This window comes from Marmota monax, unplaced genomic scaffold (genome assembly GCF_021218885.2).
Source record: "Marmota monax isolate L192 unplaced genomic scaffold, Marmota_monax_Labrador192_F-V1.1 WCK01_AAM20220418_F8-fsc00327, whole genome shotgun sequence".
NCBI classification, from domain to species: Eukaryota; Metazoa; Chordata; class Mammalia; order Rodentia; family Sciuridae; genus Marmota; species Marmota monax.
In genome coordinates, this window is record NW_026692808.1 from 426990 (window position 1) to 450597 (window position 23608).

Genomic DNA, 23608 nt, shown 5'->3' on the forward strand with positions numbered 1-23608 from the left:
AGAAAGAAATACCTCTGTTAAGAAATAGTAATGTAAGCCAGGTGTGGTGGTGCAAATCTGTAATCCCAGCAGCTCAGGAGGACGAGGCAGGAGGATTGCAAGTTCAAAGTCAGTCTCAGCAACTTAGCAAGGCCCTAAGCAACTCAGCAAGACCTTCTCACTAAATAAAATACAAAAAGGGCTGGGGATGTGGCTCAGTGGTTAACTGCCCCTGGGTTCAGTCTCTGGTACAAAAAGAAAGAAAGAAACAGTAACTTAAATGAAGAAATAAGAACTACATATGTGCCAAAACGCGCTCACCTCAGGAAGGCTTTCCCTCCACAAGAGAACAAAAGGAGGAGACAACTTTTTTTTTTTTTTTTTAAAAGGAAATCTAAAGGAAACAGTGTCCTCTTGTGTCACAGCTCCTGACTTCTTTTTTTTTTTTTTTTTAAGAGAGAGGAGAGAGAGAGAATTTTTAATATTTATTTTTTAGTTATTGGCGGACATAACATCTTTGTATGTGGTGCTGAGGATCGAACCCGGGCCACACGCATGGCAGGCAAGCGCGCTACCGCTTGAGCCACATCCCCAGCCCCAGGAGGAGACAACTTTACTGTCTTCAGTAGGAGACAGTAAAGCCTGGGTGACACCTTGGAAGACTGTGCACCCCACAAGTCTCAGGCAATAAGGAACGGGGGAGAGACCCTGCATACTAGGTGGTAGAATATGAATTACAACCATGCTGGGTGTGCCTGGCCACCAACACTCAGCCTTGCAAGACCATCACTGAAGCCTCACTTCTGCTACACCTCGTGTCTCTGAGTCCATTCTCAGATTTGGCAGGGGACGTGTTTCTCACACGGCAACCATCCCCACCCTGTCTTTGGTGACTAAGTGCCACCACTTGGCCTGATGGCCTGGATCTACCTGTTCCCACTGCACTGAAGGACCCCAGTCAGAGGCAGCAGTCCCACTGTGACCTCTGAGCCAGAGCTCTCAGGGGCTATGGGGCTCTCTCAAAGTCTATTTCCCACAGCTATGGTGCAGGTGTGTCCTGTAGTTCTCCTAGGGTGATGAGCAGCTCTTGTGTGATACACGAATTCCGTCATTCCCATCTCCCTATTTCTTTGGATACCTTCCTCCAAGGAAAACCTGACACTTCAAATCTGTCTTGCACGGGCCACCTTTTGATCCACGTTTCAGCCAGCCAGGCAACCAAGCTATCAGGACCTTTGCTAACCCTCAAGCACTGACATTGAACCCAGAACTCTGCTCAGTGGGCCATTGCACTACCCTTGGTCTGATTCAGAGTCGCAGCACTCTCGTCATGGCCCATTAGCCCTGATGTCCATTCCTGTCCATATTCTCCAAAGTTTTGCCTGTATGAACTGGATAATCACAGGTTTCCTCATGCATCACAACTTGTACTGCATCTTTCAGGATCTGCTGGAGCTGCTTATAGGATGGGACTCTGGATTTAGTTCAGAACTTTTAGCCCTGTGGCTGTGGGAGCCATGGCTTTCCTTTTGAGCAGGCATGGGAACTTCCAGGTCGTGTATGCAATGACCTGAGCGCACCAATTCTTTCTCCACACAATCTAGTAGAGTCAGGAGCAACCAGCCAATCTCACTGTGCTCATAAGTTTGACAATCAAATGCATGGTGACCCAGTGCAGTCCTCTGAGTGTCTGACCAGGAGCACCGTGGTGATATCTTTATGGCTACCTCCTGCCAGGGATCAGCAGGACCCTCTATACCACTGCAGATAGAGCCCTCAGCAGTTTTAACAACAATGAGGTCAGAGAATCAATTCAGAAAACTCATCCTTCACTCTTGTTATCAGAATTTGTATCAGTCAGGGTTCTCTAGGGAAACAGGACCAGTGGGGTGCATCAGTGTATGAGTGTGCAGGCACAGGGACAGAGGGAGGAAGGGATGGGGAGGGACAGAGAGGAGGAAAGAAAGGAGAAGGGGCAAGGGGTAGAAAGAGAGAAGATGGAGAAGAGGGAAGGAAAAAGACACAGGGAGGGAAGGTAAAAGGGGGAGGTGGAGAGGAAGGGAAAGAAAAAGGAAGAGAGAGGGAAGGAGAAAAATAATTTGTTTTAAGGACCTAGCTCACATGATTTCTTGGGGGGCTGGGTGGGTACCAGGAATTGAACTCAGGGTTTTTCAACCACTGATCCATCCCCAGCCCTATTTTGTATTTTATTTAGAGACAGGGTGTCAATGAGTTGCTTAGTGCCTTACTGTTGCAGAGGCTGGCTCTGAACTCACGATCCCCTGCCTCAGCCTCCCGAGCTGCACCAACAACAACCACCACACCTGGCTCTCACATGATTTTTAACCACCATGGGCCAACCAGTAACAGAACTATTAACAAAATTGGAAAAATCACCTTTTATTTCACTAACTTCTAACTGAAATTTTGCATTTTCTTCAAGTACATCTGTCAACAACCATCAACACAGCAGTCCCTGTGATTGTCACCAATAGAAATCTCAGATACTTTTACACCATACTATAGTCAATGCAGACCTCAAAATGTGGTTTATATTCATTGCTACTTTGAAATTACTTTAGCTATTAGACCTGCCATTTGTTTGTAATATCCACATTAATGAGCACATGAATATTTCCTCACGAGAGGGTAATAATGTACACCTGCTTTATTACAGATAATTTTCCATCAAGATTGCATATAATTACCCAGAGTAAGCTGGAGATAGCCAAAAAAAAAAGTTCCTTTTATCAACCAGCTTTTTTGCCCAGTACTTTGCCACTAAAGGACCTGTGTAGCTTTCCAAAGGAGAAGGCCTCTCATGACAGGCATCTGGTCATCTTGGGCAGCTCTGACTACTCTCCTCTCGCGGCCAACTTCTGGTTTGCTCTTACACAACACAGTATTCAAATCCTTAATAGTTGTTCATTCTCCCAATGTTACTCTAAGAATGTAGATGTAATATTTCGTTTACCCCAAAGGGAGCAGAATGGGGCCACCAGCACTAATTAAGATCACATAAGGCCATTCTGTCATCCACATAATTCCATTGGTTCACACACAACCAAGTCTCTATACATCCAGCAACTATGGAAGAGAGTATGGAGGTTGCTCAGAAATTTTAAAATATGATCCAGTAATCCCACAACTGAGAATATATGGAAAGGAAATAAAATTGGGTTCTTCAAAGATGTCTGCAGCCTGGCATAGTGGCACACACCTATAATTCCAGTGGCTTGGAAGGCTGCGGCAGAAGGATCTTGAGTTCAAAAACCAACCTTAGCAACTTAGTGAGGCCCTAAGCAACTCAGCAAGAACTTCTCTCTAAATAAAATACAAAAGGGACTGGGGATGTGGCTCAATAGTTGAGTGCCCCTGGGTTCAACTACCATTAAAAAAAAAAAAAAAAGAAAGAAACAACGTCTGCACTACCATGTTCTCTGTAGCACTATTCACAAAGACCAGGACAAAGAAACAATGTAAGTGTCCATCAGTGGATGAATCAACCATAAAAAGAAGGGAATACTGTCATATGTGACCGCATGTACAAACATGGGGGACTCTGTGATAAAAGAAATAAGCCAGACATAGTGAGATAAATGTCCATGATATCACTTATATGCAGATTCTGAAAAGGCAGAAGCAGAATCAGGGGCTAAGAGAGAGAAAATGGAGATATGGTTTCAGTTGTAAGGCAAGTAAGAAATCTGCCAGGCAGCAAATCCTATGTGCTCAGTACACACACATAAATTAATTGTGTAAGGGAACACACAGCATTTTTCACAATGTAGCACAACTTCAAATTATATTCCTTTAAATGCATACTTTTTTTGAGGCAGGTGGGGGATCAACCATACCTCGATAAAGCTGAGGAGAAAATCACTACTCTTAAAAAAGAAGTCTTTATAGCCAGGCATGGTGATGCATGCTCATAATCCCAGTGACCTGGCAGGCTGAGGCAGGAGGACTGCAAGTTCTAGACCAGACTCAACAATTTAGTGAGGCATTGTTGCAAAATAAAAATAAAATTAAAAAGGACTTGGGTATGTACCTTAGTGGTAAAGTGCCCCTCAAGTTCAATCCCTAGTACCAAAAAAATAAATAAATAAATAAAAATAAAAAGCCTTTATATCAGCAGTTTATTTCCTTAGCCATTTTAGATTTTCTGACCCACTCTTTGAAATCCTGAACCAGGTCAAATCTCTTTCTTACATGTCCTATCTCTGCACATTCTGGGCTTAGTGGACATGCTCTGTGAGGAGTCCTGCAGTGGTGTGTCTGCTCATATTGACAGGCTATGGTAGAAAGAGGAACCAGATGTCCTCAGACACTGAGGGCACCATATGTCCAGTCTGCCAGTGAGAACTGTTCATGAGAGAATATAACAAAATGAGAGGCAGGAACTGGGGCCTCACTGGAACCAGCACCCTTATGGTTCCAGTGAGATGCAACCAGAGCTGAGCCACTGGCTGCTGGGAGGACCAAAGCCTGTAATTCACTGTTCCTTTTTTTTAAGGAGCGGGGGTATTGGGGATTAAACTCAGGGACACTGGACCACTGAGCCACATCCCCAGCCCTTCTTGTATTTTATTTAGCGACAGGGTCTCACTGAGTTGCTTAGGGCCTTGCCAAATTGCTGAGTCTGGCTTTGAATTCACGATCCTCCCGTCTCAGCCTCTGGAGCTGCTAGGGTTACAGGTGTGTACCACCACACCCGGCATTCACTGTTCTTGAACGACGTTGATGATATGGCCAACCTGAAGAGAAGTGAATGCCAGCGGGCACAGTGGTCCACGTCTGTCATCCCAGCAGCTGGGAGGCAGATGCAGGAAGATCACGAGTTCAAAGCCAGCCTCAACAAAAGAAAGGTGCTAAGCAACTCAGTGAGATCCTGTCACTAAATAAAATACAAAATAGGGCTGGGATGTAGCTCAGTGGGCAAGTGCCCCTGAGGTCAATCCCTGGTACCCACATCACCCCCCCCCAAAAAAAAAAGAAGTGAAGGCCACATGTGCAAGACAGCTGAAGATGTCAAGAACAGATGAAGATGGCCACTCTCAAACATCTATTTCATTTGAAGTTGTTTCATTTAGGAAACTGAAATATGGTGATGTCCCAAAGATAGCAAGAATCTTCTCTGTGCACACGTCTCTGGCTTAGGATGATGAGGGGCTCTGAGGAGAGACAAGAGCAACGCTCACCAGCCAGGGCCAATATCCTCAGGCACCACATCCTCTCCACCTTCCTCAGGGAAGCCCCTGGAATGCCCACAGTGAGCTGGGGCCAACAGGAGCTCCACAACTAGGGGACTCTGGGCTCCTTGGGCTGGGGGACAGAGAGCTGACCCATGGTCACAGGCCTATTTGCTGGCCTGAGGTGGATGTCATGCCTGAGCCATGTGAACACCCATCTGACTGGGCCACAATACCCAAGCATTTGGTCAAGTGCAACTCTGGAGGTTCCCGAGACAGGATTCTGGAGGTCTGGATGAGACTGACACTTAAACTCGTAGACTCTGAGGAAAGCACATGATGCCCCACAGTGTGGGGTGGGCCTCCTCCAGTCACTGGAGGACAGGAACAGGGCAGAGCCCAGCCTTCTTTGGGAAAGAAGAGACCAGCAAAGGCCCTAGGATTCAAGTGAGACTCTCCCTGGGCCTCCAGAAGACTTTGTATCTGTTGTTTTCTGGAGAGCCCCAAATAAGAAAATGGGGAAAAACTAAGAAAATATTTGCTCTATGCACTTTGCTGTCTCCCTGTTTTGGGGGTGAGCATGGCACATGCCCATCCTCCACAGCACTGTCTGATTAAAGGAATCTCTCTGGCTTGGTGAGTGGGGATGACATGATTGCAGTCCAACCACCCATGATGGGCACAGACTTATGCCCAAACCCTCTCCAGGTATGAATCTGTATGGCAAAGGCTGCCACATCCAAGAGTGGGATGAGGGAAACTGAGCACTCTGCAGTCCCCTCATCTGCAGGGGACACATCCTCAGACCCCCAGGGTACTCCTAAAGCTGTGGGTAGTACCAAACGGTAGAGGTGGGATTGTGGGCCACCGTGCCTGGATGAAAAAGCACTTCACGGCTTCTCTTTGGCATACCTGAACTGCCAGCATCACTACCCCTGCACTTTGGGACCTTCATTAAGTAAAACAAATGTTACTCAAACACAAGCAGGTCTGATAACCAAGACTGCTACTAGGAACTAAGAGTAGGATAGTGCGAATATGCTGAATGGGTGATTCACACTCTGGGTGGGACAGGGCAGAAAGGTGTGAGATTTCATCATGCTACTCAGCAGAGTGCACAAGTTACAATTTATGAACTATTTTGAGAATTTTACAGTCAAAATCTTTGGACTATATTTGACAGTGGGTAACAAACTGAGGACATAAAACCATAGATAAGGAGCACTACTGTTGTTACAAAAATCAGATTTCAAAACTAATTTTTGAAAAATACACAGAAATTTTTTAAAAGTCTGAACTGATATGATAAAAAAAAGAATATTTTCAAGGACTCACCTTTAGGGAGAATAGCTGGGGAACTGGTCAAAGATGGCAAACTGAAAACACAAAACATCCAAAAGGATGAAGGAAAGAGACAACAGCACAAGAATAAGGAAATGGGGGACAGGCTAGCTAGACAGATCAGGGAGGTGAACTGCAAGCCATTCACAGGGTTAGGCTGAAAAAACAACCTCGCTGGTGAAAAGGAAGTGGGGCCTGGAAAGCAGGAGTAGAATGGGGCCAGTGACAGCCCAGGTGGGAGGCGGAAATGGGGAAGCACAATGACACTGGGCTCCACCTGGGAACCCACTGTGAGACACTCTGTTTGGGACGATAAGAGAACTGGGTCCACCATTCCCAAACACCTGGGTGGACTCTGACAGGGAGAAGAAAGCAATATAGTCCACACTGGGCAGGACCCAAGAGGGCTCAGATGTTAGGTCCCAGGTGCAGCCAAGCCCTGGTAGCCCATCCACACAGGGATCATGGGACAGGGATGCTTCTGAGGAACACATAGAGAAAAAAAGAACCCAGAGAAAGAACAAATAGGAGAAATCAGACATTAAAAAAAAAAAGCAAAAAAGACAACTGAAACTGCCAAGATAGGATCTGGGATATAATAGGTAGGAACAATATTGCAAAACAAAAATTCCTAGAAATTAAAATACAGAGCCAGGTGTAGTGGCGCATACTTATAATCCCCCAGAGACTCATGAGGCTAAGGCATGAGGATTGCAATTCAAGGCCAGCCTCAGTATTTCAGTCAGTTTTTTTTTGCTGCTGTGACTAAAGGATCCAACCAGAACAATTGTTAAAGGGGAAAAGTTTATTTTAAAGTGTCTTACAGTTTCAGAGGTCTCAGTCCACAGAAGACCAGCTCCATTCCTTGGGGATCAAGGTGAAGCTGACCATCATGGCCAAAGAATGTGGCAGAAAGAAGCAGCTCACATGGTGATCACAAAGCAGAGAGAAAGAATCCACTCCCCAGATACAAAATATATACTCAAAATCACGTGCCCAGTGCCCCATTTCCTTCAGCCACTCCCACCACCTCAGTTACCACACAGCTAATCCCCACTGGGGGTTAACTCACTGATTGGGTTAAGACCTCACAACCCAGTCATTTCTCCTCTGAACCTTCTTGCATTGTCTCATGTGAGCTTCTGGGGGACATCTCACATCCAAACCATGACCTCAGTGACTTAGCGAGGCCTAAGCAACTTAGTGAGGCCCTATATTAAAATAGAAAATAGAAAGGGCTGAAAATATGGCTCAGTGGTAAAGTGTCTCTGAATTCAATCCCTAGTACCAAAAAGAAAGAAAGAGAAATTAAAATACAAAACTAGAAGAGGAAGAGGGAAAAAAGAAATATAAAGTAGAATGAAAACAAAAGCACAAAGCAGAATAAAGAGGAAACATATAGGAACTAGTAAGAGAGGACAAACACCCACAGAGCGGGAGTGACACGGGCACCTGTGTTTAAAAACAGGGTGAGAAATTACCAGAGACAATAGGAAAACGCCGCACCCTGGGGATGAACTGTAAGCTCAATGAGAGACTAGGTAAAACACATTTTAAAAAAGAGACCACGACACATCACAACACAGATCACAGCAGGAAAAGACACAGACCTCCCTGCGCCTCAGTGACCTGAGGTCGGAAGAGCAACACACCTGTGTGCAGTCGTAGAGGATGCCGGCCTCACTGCACCTGTGACCCAAGACACCAGGACATGCATGGTCTCCACACAGGAGCCAGCTTGCACTGAGGGACAGGAGTCACTCACACAGTCATCAGAGAACATTCACCTCACTGCACCTCTTCGAACTGCTAGGGCCCCGAGGTGACCCAAGGAAACCTTATTCAGAGCACAGCCTCTCAACACGTGCAGCTCTCTGGGATGTGCCCTGTACCAGGTACACAGCCCCACCTCCAGATGCTGGGTGTATCACATAACTGGACTGCAGTAGGGATGTGCCCTCCTCACGGGGGAGGCAGAGCAGTCTCAGGTTCACCTACCTATCGGCCACGTCCAGGTCTGAGTCCATCTTCTCCAGGTCCTTCATGACACTATCCAGTTGCTCACCTTGGTGGTGAAGGACCTTTGCTGTATCTTCCAGGCGCCTCTGGGAACTTGCCATCAGTCCTGTCAACTCCTGCCCCCTGGTTATGGGGGAAGGCGTCACCTCAGCAGCAGCACCTGGCGGGGACAAGAGCAGTTCCCTCCAGAAGTGCTCGATGATGTTGAAGACAGCATTGCGGCTGGGACGCAAGGAGCCAAACCAGTGCTTGAGGTGGCCCTTCTCCAGGACAGTGATGGCACTGAAGATAAAGTGTGACGCTTCCTTCCTGATCTCAACAATGCTAGACAGGGGCAAGCCCACGAGAACCTCTCCAGCAATGTCTGTTGTGAACTTGAGTGAGCAAGGCAGCAAGGACAGTTTCCCAGGGACCCATCGCTTCTCAATATCCAAGTAGTAGGAGCAGGGCCAGGAGTAGATGCAAACATCACCGCTCATCTGTCCTGGGTCTACTGTGCCACACCAAGGCCACAATGTCTGCTCTGAGGGAGAAGAAACATATTCAGCGGGCAGGTGAGGCTAGGAATGGACGCAACACCCTTAGACTAGGGACCTGAGGAAACAACTGGTAGGAGCAGCCTGAAAGAAGCACCAGGGTAAAGCCAAAGCCTCCCTGTGGCAAGCAAAGAAGGCAAAGATGGGGTAGAGATGGATGAGAGGAGAGCCAGGGCTGCCATGGCCAGACCTGTATGTATCTCCCCTGTCACCCCAACCTGAGTCCCTCTGCCCCATCCCACCTGGGCAAGCCCTGAGAAGGCATGCCCCAGGGCCTGGGCCTCACTCCTTGGGCCAGACAGACATGCCATTATGGCAATGATGTCCTCATCATAGCACACTCAAGTGAGATTCACACAGGGTCCCCTTTAAACCTCCGCACACACATTTATTTATTTTTGGTACTGTAGATGAAATCCAGGGGTGCTCTACTTCTAAGATACACTCATCCCTTTTTATTTTTAGAGAAGATCTTGTTAAGAGCAAACTTGTAATCCTCCTGCCTCAGCCCCCAAGTAGCTGGGATTACAGATGTGTCACATGCCCAGGTTTACATGTATTTAATCGCAGAGTAAACAATGCTGTAGACAAACATTCCAGTCTTGGACTCTAATTGCACAGTGTTCTGCGTAACCATGGAGTCAGGTGCACATGTACATGTTTATGACACACATAACTTTATGAGCCACAAGCAGTGAAGGTGCACCATTTGCGTTTTTATGTTTACATTTACACTTATCAAGGCACTCTGACATGTCATGGACGACAGGTTTGAATCAACCCTCATAAAGCACGTGGTTCAGCTTGCTCATTGCACAGATACAGAATATAACTGAAGAAAGGATGAAGACTTGTACAAGGTTCTACCGTGAGTTTAGAGCCCTGGCCTGGCAGGAGCCAGGCCTAGTAAGGCGAGTAAAAGTCCTCTTCCAAGTAGACAGTGGTCAACATCAATGTGGTATCTTTTCTCCCTCTCCCTCCCGCTCTCCCTGTCTCACTCTCTCACTCTCCCCACCACCCCGTCTGAATCTCTGTCTCTCACTGTCTTTCTTACTCTGTCTCTCCCTCCATCTCTGGATGTATCTTTGCCTGTTTTACTTTTTCTCGGCACCTCACTGTCCCCCTGTGTCTGCCTGCCTGCCTGGTCATGACACTGCTCCTCCCACATGTGTCTGCACACACCGCCAGGCCAGGAAGAACCAAGACAACAGCTCACTGGTTGTGGCTGGACATTCAGGTCGCGGAGCAGAGGGAGACACACCATGGCTGAGTGCAGGTGCCCTGAACTCACCTCTGCCACAGAAAAGAATCAAGGCAGCAAAGCCAAGACTGCATCTGAGGAGTGTGACTAAGGGAGAACTCTGGAAATCAGCAAGGGAGAGTCAGAGACAGCACAGGGACAGGAACAAAGCATACAGCAGCAACAACTCCAGCTCCCTGGAAAAGGTAGGTGGAAAAATAACAGCAGCAACAGCAGCTCTACAGTGCTAACTGCAGAGTTCCACAGACCTCATAGGCTTTCCACCAGCTGGGGGCCTGGCTGAGGTCCAAGCAACTGCTTTACTCCAAAGAAGGAACTCACATTGGCCCACTCTGAGCCCAGGACACAGGCTGCTACAACAGCCACTGCGAGGCGCCATTTGCCTGAAGGTCTGACCACCAGTCTGATGCCACTAAAAGCCTTAAGCCTATGAGTGTCAAGAGGTAAAAGGCAGATCCAGCTCAGCCGCGCCGCCCGCAACCCGCAGCCCTCTGCTGGGCGCTGACGGTCCTGCACGCCCGCCGCCACAGTAGCCGGCGCGCCTGAGGAGGTTTGGAGATCCAACATGGCGGCGGGCGGAGAGGCAGTGCTTTCAGTACCCTCTCAGTGATGGGGTCACAGAGATGCATAGATACGCTTAGATTCTACCAGCTGAGAATCTCCTAGCAAAATTCCACTGAAGAGAGACCGGCCGGGAATTACTAGGATTTTTGGAGGTGACAGTTTGCCCCAGACGAGTGAATCCCCACCACGAGATGCAGATGTCCAGACCCGCCAGCCGCTGTCCGCGCGATGCGGCGTGGCCGCCTGCCCACAGCCATCATGACTCGGCGGCTAGCCTCCCAAGACACAGCTTGGCAGGAAGAAGTCTCTAGCCAAGCCTTCATGAAATAGCGAGCCGGGAGCTGAGGCCAACCGGGGACGGACCACTCCCACCCCTCCCTTCGGACACTCCGGCAAGGAGCCTGGGGCCCGCCATAGCAGAGAGGTAACGTCACTGGAGTTCAGCCGATGGAATTCCTTCCCAGCGGAATCCACTTTAGCACGTGTGTGACTCCCACCCCATCCAGATACAAGCAGCCAGGAAACCTCAGGGATCTCTCCGGGGGCGTGTCTGTAGGGAAGCAGAGGGGATTCCCGATCCCCAACCCTCCATATCACCAGCGGGAAGCAGAGGGGATTCCCGATCCCCAACCCTCCATATCACCAGCGGCGACTCCTAAGGTCTTAGCCGCCAGTTTACCACAGCACTGGGGCTTAAATGGGACGTGCAGTGGGGCTGCAAGTGTAACTAGATCTTTGGGGAACCGCTTCCGGTGAACAGGACCTGGCTGGCCGGCTGACAGGAGGAAGGGGGGAGGGGCCGGAGAAGTGAAAGGGCTCTGGACTGACAAGATTGAGAGACTCCCAGGAGCCGCCTTACAGGGATTGCTATCGGCACATAGAGGGCAGAAGCTCGGCTTGGAGGGCACAGCTCCGCCTATGGGAAGAGAAGAAAATGGATCTCTAAGACTTCAATTTTTTTTTCTTCTCTCTCTGTTCTTTTTTCCCCTGTTCCTTCTTTCTTTCTTTCCCGTTTCAAGTTTTATTGTTCTTTTCATTCTCCTCTAATCTATCTATCTCTCTCTCCTTCTTTCTTTTTAAGAGCACCTTCCTTCCCCTACCCCCCAACTTTCATCCCAAGCATTACATCTTCCATTACATGTAACTGTCTAAATGCAAATAGGTGAATGTTTTGAGGCTGTCTATAGGGCTCCTAAATACCTAGCTACTACCAACACCCTAATCCAATCACCTGCTAGTATCCCCCTTCAGTAGAGCAATCTTCAAAAGTAGCCAAGACATACTAACCCTCATACCATCATAGCACCTAACCTAAACATAAAGTCCTAAGAACAAACAACAAATCACTCTATGCATACAGAATCCGGAAGCCTTTTATGAATTGAATGAATCAGCTTTAAAGTACAACAAAGCCCATCATTTCTAGGCATAGTCTACCACCACAAAGGAGAGACAACAGAGATATACAAAACCAAAACAAATTTATAGGAGAAAGCAGAAACACAGCAGTCAAACAGAGCTGGAAAGTAACGTGAACAACATAAAAAAACAAGGGAAAAAAGGATTACAAACAATGCAGGACAACTTAAATCTACAGGAGGACCTAGAAGCATCAGAAACATGGACAGGGAAAGAACTCAAGGCATACCTAACTCAGATGGAACAGAATATTAGAGAAGACATGAGACAGCAAGGCCAAGCAATGAAAGTATATTTTGAAAACAAATTAAACAAACAAATTCAAATGGCAAAGAACGAGCTTTACCAGGAGATAGAGATTAAAAAAAAAATCAAACAGTAATCCTAGAAATGCAGGAAACCATAAACCAAATTAAAAACTCAAACAAGAATATTACAAATAGACTAGATCAAGTAGAAGTTAGAACATCAGATAATGAAGACAAAGTTTATCAACTTGAAAAGAATATAGTCAACACAGAAAGGATGCTTAAATCTCACGAGCAATCTATCCAAGAGATATGGGATGTCATAAAAAAACCAAACTTGAGAGTCATTGGGATAGAAGAAGGTATAGAGGTTCAAACCAAAGGAATGGACAACCTATTAAATGAAACAATCCTAGAAAACTTCCCAGAGATGAAAGATGGAATGGATTGCCAAATCCTGGAAGCCTACAGGACCCCAAACATTCAAAATCGTAATAGACCAACTCCAAGACATATAATTATGAAGATAGCCAACATACAGAACAAGGAGAGAATATTAAAAGCTACGAGAGAAAGGAAGCAGATTACATTCAGGGGTAAACCAATTAGGTTAACGGCTGATTTTTCATCACAGACTTTGAAAGCGAGAAGATCCTGGAACAACGTATTTCAAACGCTGAAAAATAATGGATTCCAACCAAGAATACTGTATCCAGCAAAATTAAGCTTCAGATTTGACAATGAAATTAAAATATTTCATGATAAACAAAAGCTAAAAGAATTCGCAGCCAGAAAACCAGCACTGCAAAGCATTTTGAGCAAAATACTACAAAAAGAGGAACTGAAAAATAGCGCCCAAAACTAACAGTGGGAGGTATCTCAGTAAAGGGGGAGAAAAATAACCAAAGAGGAAAAACTAGCCAAACTAAAATAAATAAATAAACATGACTGGAAGTACAAACCATATTTCAATTGTAACCTTGAATGTTAATGGCTTAAATTCACCAATCAAGAGACATAGGCTAGTAACCTCGATTAAAAAAAACAAATCCAAGAATATGCTGCCTTCAGGAGACTCATATGATAGGAAAAGACATACACAGGCTGAAGGTGAAAGGTTGGGAAAAATCATACCACTCACATGGTCCTCGGAAGCAAGCAGGAGTGGCCATACTCATATCGAATAAAATCAACTTCAAACCTAAGTTAATCAAAAGGGATAAAGAAGGACACTATATACTGTTAAAAGGAACCATCCACCAACAAGACATAACAATTATCAATTTGTATGCACCAAACAATGGTGCTGCAACATTCATAAAACAAACTCTCCTCAAGTTCAAGAGTCAAATAGACCACAACACAATAATTATGGGTGACTTCAACACACCGCTCTCGCCATTAAACAGATCCTCTAGACAAAAGCTGAATAAAGAAACTATAGAACTCAATAACACAATCAAGAACCTAGACTTAACCAACATATATAGAATATATCAACCATCATCAAGTGGATACACGTTCTTCTTAGCAGCACATGGATCCTACTCAAAGATAGACCATATATTATGCCATAGGGCAACTCTTAGTAACTATAAAGGTGTGGAGATAATACCATGCACCTTATCTGATCATAATGGAATGAAACCGGAAATCAATGATAAAAGAAAGAAGGAAAAATCCTGCATCACCTGGAAAATGAACAATATGTTACTGAATGATCAATGGGTTACAGAAGACATAAAGGAGGAAATAAAAAAATTCTTAGAGATAAATGACAATACAGACACAACATACCAGAATCTATGGGACACAATGAAAGCAGTTTTAAGAGGGAAATTCATTTCCTGGAGTTCATTCCTCAAAAAAAGAAAAAACCAACAAATAAACGAACTCACACTACACCTCAAAACCCTAGAAAAGGAAGAGCAAAACAACAGCAAATGTAGTAGAAGACAAGAAATAATTAAAATCAGAGTGGAAATCAACGAAATTGAAACAAAAAAAAACCATTGAAAAAATTGATAAAACTAAAAGTTGGTTCTTTGAAAAAATAAATAAGATCGACAGACCCTTAGCCATGCTAACGAAGAGAAGGAGAGAACTCAAATTACTAACGTACGGGATGAAAAAGGCAATATCACAACAGACACTACAGAAATACAGAAGATAATTAGAAAGTAGTTTGAAACCCTATATTCCAATAAAATAGAAGATAGTGAAGATATCAATAAATTTCTTAAGTCATATGATCTGCCCAGATTGAGTCAGGAACACACACACAATTTAAACAGACCAATAACAAAGGAAGAAATAGAAGAAGCAATCAAAAAACTACCAACCAAGAAAAGCCCTGGACCAGATGGGTATACAGCGGAGTTTTACAAAACCTTCAAAGAAGAATTAATACCAATACTTTCAAGCTATTTCAAGAAATAGAAAAAGAAGGAGATCTTCCAAATTCATTCTATGAGGCCAACATCACCCTGATCCCGAAACCAGACAAAGACACTTCAAAGAAAGAAAACTACAGACCAATATCTCTAACGAACTTAGATGCAAAAATTCTCAATAAAATCCTGGTGAATCGAATACAAAAGCATATCAAAAAAATTGTGCACCATTATCAAGTAGGATTCATCCCTGGGATGCAAGGCTGGTTCAATACATGGAAATCAATAAATGTTATTCACCACATCAATAGACTTAACGATAAGAACCACATGATCATCTCGATAGATGCAGAAAAAGCATTCGACAAAGTACAGCATCCCCTTTATGTTCAAAACACTAGAAAAACTAGGGATAACAGGAACATACCTCAACAATGTAAAAGCAATCTATGCTAAGCCTCAGGCTAGCATCATCCTAAATGGAGAAAAACTGAAGGAATTCCCTCTAAAATCTGGAACAAGACAGGGATGCCCTCTCTCACCACTTCTATTCAATTTAGTTCTTGAAATACTAGCCAGAGCAATTAGACAGACAAAAGAAATTAAAGGCATAAAAACAGGAAAAGAAGAACTTAAATTATCACTATTTGCTGACGACATGATTCTATACCTAGAAGATCCAAAAGGGTCTACAAAGAAACTACTAGAACTAATAAATTAATTCAGCAAAGTGGCAGGATATAAATCAACACGCATAAATCAAGGGCATTCCTGTATATCAGCAACAAAACTTCTGAAATGGAAATGAGGAAAACCACCCCATTCACAATATCCTCAAAAAAAAAAAAAATAAAATACTTGGGAATCAACCTAACAAAAGAGGTGAAAGATTTATACAATGAAAACTACAGAACCCTAAAGAGAGAAATAGAAGAAGATCTTAGAAGATGGAAAATTATACCCTGTTCATGGATAGGCAGAACTAACATCATCAAAATGGCGATATTACCCAAAGTTCTCTACAGGTTCAATGCAATGCCAATCAAAATCCCAACAGCATTTCTTGTAGAAATAGATATAGCAATCATGAAATTCATATGGAAAAACAAAAGACCCAGAATAGCAAAAGCAATTCTAAGCAGGAAGTGTGAATCTGGAGGTATAGTGATACCAGATTTCAAACTGTACTACAGAGCAATAGTAACAAAAAAAACAGTACTGGTACCAAAACAGGCAGGTGGACCAATGGTACAGAATAGAGGACACAGAGACCAATCCACAAAATTACAACTTTCTTATATTTGATAAAGGGGCTAAAAGCATGCAATGGAGGAAGGATAGCATCTTCAACAAATGGTGCTGGGAAAACTGGAAATCCATATGCAACAAAATGAAGCTAAACCCCTTTCTCTCGCCATGCACAAAACTTAATTCAAAATGGATCAAAGAGCTTTAAATCAAATCAGAGACTCTGCTCCTGATAGAAGAAAAAGTTGGCTCCGATCTACATATTGTGGGGTCGGGCTCCAAATTCCTTAATAGGACACCCATAGCCCAAGAGTTAATAACAAGAATAAACAAATGGGACTTACTTAAACTAAGAAGTTTTTTTCTCAGCAAGAGAAACAACAAGAGAAGTAAATAGGGAGCCTACATCCTGGGAACAAATTTTTACTCCTCACACTTCAGATAGAGCCCTAATTTCCACAATATACAAAGAACTCAAAAAATTAAACAATAAGATAACAAATAACCCAATCAACAAATGGGACAAGGACCTGAACAGACACTTCTCAGAGGAGAACATACAATCAATCAATAAGTACATGAAAAAATTCTCACCATCCCTAGCAGTCAGAGAAATGCAAATCAAAACCACCCTAAGATACCATCTCACTCCAGTAAGACTGGCAGCCATTATGAAGTCAAACAACAATAAGTGCTGGCGAGGATGTGGGGAAAAGGGTACACTTGTACATTGCTGGTGGGACTGCAAATTGGTGCGGCCAATTTGGAAAGCAGTATGGAGATTCCTGGGAAAGCTGGGAATGGAACCACCATTTGACCCAGCTATCGCCCTTCTCGGACTATTCCCTGAAGACCTTAAGAGAGCGTACTATAGGGATACTGCCACATCAATGATCATAGCAGCACAATTCACAATAGTTAGACTGTGGAACCAATCTAGATGCCCTTCAATAGATGAATGGATAAAAAAAATGTGGCATTTATACACAATGGAGTATTACGCAGCACTAAAAAATGACAAAATCATGGAATTTGCAAGGAAATGGATGGCATTAGAGCAGATTATGCTAAGTGAAGCTAGCCAATCCTTAAAAAACAAATGCCAAATGTCTTCTTTGATTTAAGGAGAGCAACTAAGAACTGAGCAGGGAGGAAGAGCATGAGGAAAAGATTAACATTAAACAGAGCCGAGTGGTAGGAGGGAAAGGGAGAGAGAAGGGAAATTGCATGGAAACAGAAGGAAACCCTCAATGTTATACAAAATCACATACAAAAGGTTGTGAGGGGAAAGGGGGAGAAAAAAAACAAGGGAGAGATCTGAACAACAGCAGATGAGGTAGAGAGGGAAGGTGGGAGGGGAGGGGAGGGGGGATAGTAGGGGATAGGAAAGGCACAGAATACAACAGTCACTAATATGGCATTATGTAAAAATGTGAATGTGTAACTGATGTGATTCTGCAATTTGCATTTGGGGTAAAAATGGGAGTTCATAACTCACTTGAATCAAATGTATGAAAGATGATATGTCATGAGCTTTGTAATGTTTTGAACAACCAATTAAAAAAAAAAAAAAAAAAAAGACAGACCCACAGCATCCTGCAGTCCCAGGAGAGAGGCTACAAGTACCATATCTCCCTGCCTTGCGTAGCCTCTCCCAGTGGGAACCGGGAAGATCTCCCTCACAGCTGGATGTGAATGCACACACCTGTAACCCCAGTGACTCAGGAGGTGAGGCAGGAAGACTGCAGTTCGAAGTCAGTCTCAGCAACTTCGCAAGGTCCTTAGTTATTCAGTGAGGCCCTGTCTCAAAATGAAAAATAAAAAGGGCTGGGGATGCAGCTCAGTGGTAGTGCATCTCTGGGTTCAAATCCCTAATACCAAACAAAAATAAAACTCAAGAGGCTGGGGATATAGCTCAGCTGGTACAGTACTTGCCTCACATGTGTAAGGCCCTGGGTTCAATCCCTAACACAATAAAAACAACAATAACAAAACCCCCAAGTAAACAAAACCCAACTATATAAAAAACTCACTTCATTGGTAAAGATACAGACTGAAAGTGAAATGCTGTAAAAACATAAACCTTGCAAATGGAAAGTAAAATAAGCAAGAATAGCTACAGTAGTGTCAGATAAAGCAGATCTAAGATAAACAACTATAAAAAGAGACAAGACGGGTACAGTGGCACACATCTGTAATCCCAAGAACTTGGGAGGCTGAGGCAGAAGGATCCTGAGTCCAAAGCAGCCTCAGCAACTTAGCAAGGCCCTAAGCAATTTAGCAAGACCCTATCTCAAAATAAAATATTAAAAAAGTGCTAGGGATGTGGCTCACTGGTTGAGTGCCCCTGGATTCAATCCCTGGTACCAAAAAAAAAAAAAAAAAAAAAAAGTGGAAAATCTACAGATACATGGAAAATGAACATGCTCCCAAATGAACAGTAGGTAACTGAAGAAATTAAAAGGTAAAATTTTAAATATTTTTCTTTTTCTTGTGTGTGTGTGTCTGTCTGTACCTGAGATTTAATCCAGAAGCACTGGACCACTGAGCCATATTCTCAGCCCTTTTTATTTTTATTTTTTATTTTGAGACAGGGTCTTGCTAAATTGCTTAGGGCCTCACTAAGTTTTTGGCCTTGAATTTGTGAGCCTCCTGCCTCAGCCTCCCAAGTCACTGGGATTACAGGTGTGCACTACCACACCTGGCTCCAATTTTTCTTAAACTATTCCAAAAGTTGAAAAAGAGGAAACTCTGCTAATTTTTTTTTCTTTTATGAAGCCAGCATTACCCTGTTACCAAAACTAGACAAAAATACAATTAAAAAAGAAAATTACTGACTAATGTCCTGGATGAATTATGAATACAAAAATTCTCAATAAATCACTAGAAACCCAAATCCAACAGCACATGAAAAAAGACCATACACCATGATGAAGGGGGACTCATCCCAGAGGTACAAAGATGGTCTGACACTTATAAATCAATAAGCATGACCCAGCACACCAACAATAAAGTACAGAAACCATATGACAATTAAAAATACAGAAAAGGCACTCAAAAAGATTCAACTCCCCTCCTGATAAAGACTCAACAAAGTAGGTACAGAAGGAACACATCTCAGACTACTAAGGTCATATATAAAAATCCACAGCCAATATTATACTGACTAGGAAAAAAACTGAAAGCGTTTCCTCTAAGATCTGGAATAAGACAAGGATGTCCACCATCACTACTCTTACTCAATACAGTAGGAGAAGCTCAGCAAAAGCAATTAGGGAAGAGAAAAAAGGCATTCAAATTGGAAGAAAGGAAGTCCAGTTATGTTCGCAGATGATATGAATTAGTGTAGAACCCCAGGTCTGCCAAGTACAGTGGTACACACCTGTAATCCCAGTGACTTAGGAGACTGAGGCAGGAGGATCGCAAGTTTGACACCAGCCTCTGCAATTTAGCAAGGTTCTAGGCAACTTAGTAAGATCCTGTCTCACAATAAAAAATAAAAACGACTGGGGACATGGATCAGAGAATAAGTACCCCTGGGTTCAATACCCAAATATAAAAACAAACAAACAAAAGGCGGGGGGCAAGTAAGAAAGAAAACCCTAGGTTTACAGGTTTAGCTCAGCGGGAGAGCACTTGCCTTGCATGTGTTGGGCACTGGGTTAGATCTCCAAACAAAACCCTAATGACCCTATCGAAAAGCTGTTAGAACTGATAAACAAATTCAGTAAAGTTTCAAAACACAAAGTCCACATACAAAAATCAGTAACATTTTACATTCTGACAACAAGATTGCTGAAAAAGAAATCAAGAGAGCAATCTCATTCATAATACTTATAAGACAAGGATGAATTGGGGATAACTGTAACAAAGGAAGTCAAAGATCTCTACAAAGAAAATTATCACACATTGTGAGAAATAGAAAGTCTAGTGGTCCACTTTCAGAATAATATTTAGCCTTAAATGTAAAACTGGGATTAAGAAAGGCAGCCAGAGGGGAAAGAAAGCAGAATGCAAAGACATACAATAGCACCACACCTATGGATATGGCAGATCCAAAGTCTATGCACCTGCATAGTCTCTTGCCAAACAGAAGGTGGGGGAAGGGGTCAGCCTAACTAACAGAGACAGAAATCTCTGTTAAGAAATAGTAATTCAGGGCCAGGCATGGTGGTTCATACCTATAGTACCAGCAACTCATGAGGCTGAGGTGGAAGGATCAGAAGTTCAAAGCCAGCCTCAGCAACTTAGTGAGGCCCTAAACAACTTGGCAAGACCGTCTCAAAATAAAAAATAAAAGGGGTTGGGGACATGTCTCAGTGGTTAAGTGCCTCTGGGTTAAATCCCCAGTACAAAAAAAAAAAAAAAAAAAAATAGAAATAGTAACTTAGGTAAAGAAGTAAAAGCTATACACATGTTAGAATGCATGCACCCCAAGAAGGCCTTCCCACCACAGGAGAACAAAGAGGGTAGGAACAGCTAAAAGTAGATTTCTTTAAATAACCCAATAGGAGACAGTAAAACTTAGGTGACATTGGGAAAGACTGTACATCCCATTGTACTCAGCCAGTGAGGAACTCGGGGAGGGACTTTGTGCACTAGGGGTAAAATGCTAGTTGTACCCAATCTGTGTGTTCTTGCTTGCCAGATTTTTTTGGTAGCACATCCTTCTACAGAAGTAAAGTTTGCCTTGCTGAGTTAATTTTGAGCACGTGTTTGATTCCTCACAGCACCCGATATTTCTAACAGATACTGCTAAAAGAAATTATAGAGGACATACACAAAAGGGAAGATATTATGTGTTCATGGGTTGGAAGGATATTATTAAAATGCTTATAGTACCCAAAGTGACCTATAAGTTCAATGTAGTCTCCATAAAAATGCCAAAGGTATTCTTCACAGAAGTAGAAAAACAATCCTAAAATTCACATGGAACCATAGAAGACCCAGAATAGTGAAAATGAGCAAAACAAACAATAAAGCTAGAGGCATCATAATGTCTGACTTCGAAACATATTCTACAAGGATTGGGGATGTAGCTCAATGGTAGGGTATTTGCCTAGCACGTGGCAAGCCCTAGGTTCAATCCCTAGTACTCGAAAAACAAACAAAAAACAAAAGTAAAATCATATTACAAAGCCATAGTAACCAAAGCATGGCATAAAAATGACACTCATACCTTTGTAACAGAATAGAGAACCCAGAAATTAATCCATGTATGCAAAGCCAATTCTCAACATAAGCTTGCAGAAGTACCCCACTTCCCCACCCCCGATGCAACCACAGTGTTCTGCCCAAGGTGAGAAGAGCCACCTGGCCCTCTCCTCTCCCTGACCCTAACCCTCTCCCCTCTCTTCCTTCCCACGGGGGTGGGGGGAGGGGGTTTTGCAGAGGCTTAATGCGCTTGGGACATGATTTGGTACCTCTGGTTTGACTGGAAGCTTTGGAGAATGAAAACCATATTCTATTCTGAGTCCTTGTTCAGTGACTTCTTTATGACAGGCACTCATGGTTTGCCACATTTGTGCATCTGGGATTCTGGGGCATTGCTAAGGTTCATCCTGCTGAGTGGCCATCTCCTGTGCTTGGAGTCCCACTGACAGCAGTCTCCATCAAGTACTGTACAAGACAAGCTGAATAAATCAGAGTGACACAGCAGCTGGTCAGTTAGGGGTCTAAGGAGACTGTCACTGTGTCCTGAATTCTCTATGACTGGTAGGGCATCACCATACCCAGAACCTGCCACCTGGCTTTCATTTTTACCATGTGATCAGAGTTGGCCTCAGACAACAGGTAGCCACAGAAACAAGCAAACGTGATGATGAAGATGAGAACAGGAAGAAGGCAAACTTTACATAATGGCATGCTCAACATACACAAAATTGAGGGGCCAGGTTAGAGCTAAATGAAAATTCCAACAAGTCTGCTCTTAAATAAATTCAGCTTCTCTGGTAATACAATTCATCTTAGGCTTTCTCTTAGCCATATTTCCCAGATATGAGCAAAGTACCAGAACACAGCTTTACCAGTTACTAATTCCTGAAATCAGGACACACTGCAAAAAAAGCTGATGTACTAGATTTTGTCATCATCAAAAAAATAAAATGAGTCTTAAAAAGTAACACAGTTATCAGGGTTGAAGAAACCTTAGAAATAATCCCAGATCACAGATGGGACCTTGGTCCTACGGGGATCCTAAGCTAGGACTCCTAAGAACCTGTCCTTAGCCATACCAAAGGGAACCTCCACATTAAAAATAAACAAAATACTTTTACTCTCACCCTAAGAAAGCCAGGAAGTTAACAACCTGATGTCACTGGAACACTGAGGAAATTTTCTCAGTTATAGAAGACATCTTTTCTTTCTGTATAGAAAGTAGTCCTGAATCTGAGGAAGAAGTGCCTCTAGCAGGACCACCCTCCCCACAGCTCCCAGCATACCCCAGGTCCACACAAAAGTTCTCCAACAGGACAAGCCTTTCCAATGTCTTAGTATCTCCCAACACATGGATAAATCACAGTGAATCCTGGGCAACAGGTCCCTGAATTTGGAAACATACACTGGAACCCTCCACTGTAGTGACTCAAGAGACAGGAGCAGCCAGACCCAGTGGCACACGCCTGTTATCCCAGCAATTCAGAAGGCTAGGGCAGAAAGATTACAGAATAGCAAAAATGGTCCTGAGCAAAACAAACAACAAAGCCAGCCTCAGCCACTCAGTGAGACCCCATCTCAAAATAAAAAATGCTAGAGATGTAGCTCAGTGGTAAAGCACCTGAATTTTTCAATCCCATATTAAAAGTGGGCAGGGGCAGGTGCTGAAACATTTAGTGCTACAAATAACCTGCATGTACCCCAGTAAGTACAGTGGCCACAGCACAGGCAAAGGTCACGAGTGTCACCCTCCACAAGCCAGTGGCACCACTTCTCAAAATTAGAGGTTGAGCTACTTCAACTCAGCCATGTCCTCAAAGTCTAAGAAAAGCACCAAAGGTGAAGAGCTCCATGCTTGAGTGCCAGTTGGCCCCTGAGGATGGCCTTGCCCTGTTGTTTCAGCTGAAAGGGGCTCCTTACTACCTGGTCACACCCATACGTGTGGGGATGGGGTGATCATGGCTCATTAAATGGTTCAATGCCTGGGTACATGCAGGGAAAAAAAAAACAAAAACAAACTCACAGTGGGTTCCTCCTACTATACTCAACAAAGATCACTTCTGATACCACATGTACAGTGGGTTTTCCCCACACCCCATCCAGCTATCAGTTCTAAAGTGGACAGTTCTCTAACCCAACTCAATTCTGACACTGCCTGCTTGAGACAGGATCAGATCCCACAGGTTGAGGACTCAGTTTCCTAAGATGGTCCCCATTTCATGTCAATTGCCAGTCCAGGCTGCCTTAACCTGTG

General features: G+C 43.7%; 1 protein-coding gene across 7 annotated transcripts in view; it reads right to left on the reverse strand.

Moving 5' to 3' along the window:
* Window positions 1-23608, reverse strand: part of Snap47 (synaptosome associated protein 47) — a 72970-nt gene that overhangs the window by 40019 nt on the left and 9343 nt on the right. For all 7 annotated transcript variants that reach the window (XM_046448417.2, XM_046448416.2, XM_046448415.2 and 4 more), the window contains one exon: window positions 8511-9054. In XM_046448417.2, coding sequence (XP_046304373.1) covers window positions 8511-9010 — 500 coding nt within the window. In that variant the 5' untranslated portion in view covers window positions 9011-9054. The remainder of the gene's footprint in view (window positions 1-8510; window positions 9055-23608) is intronic.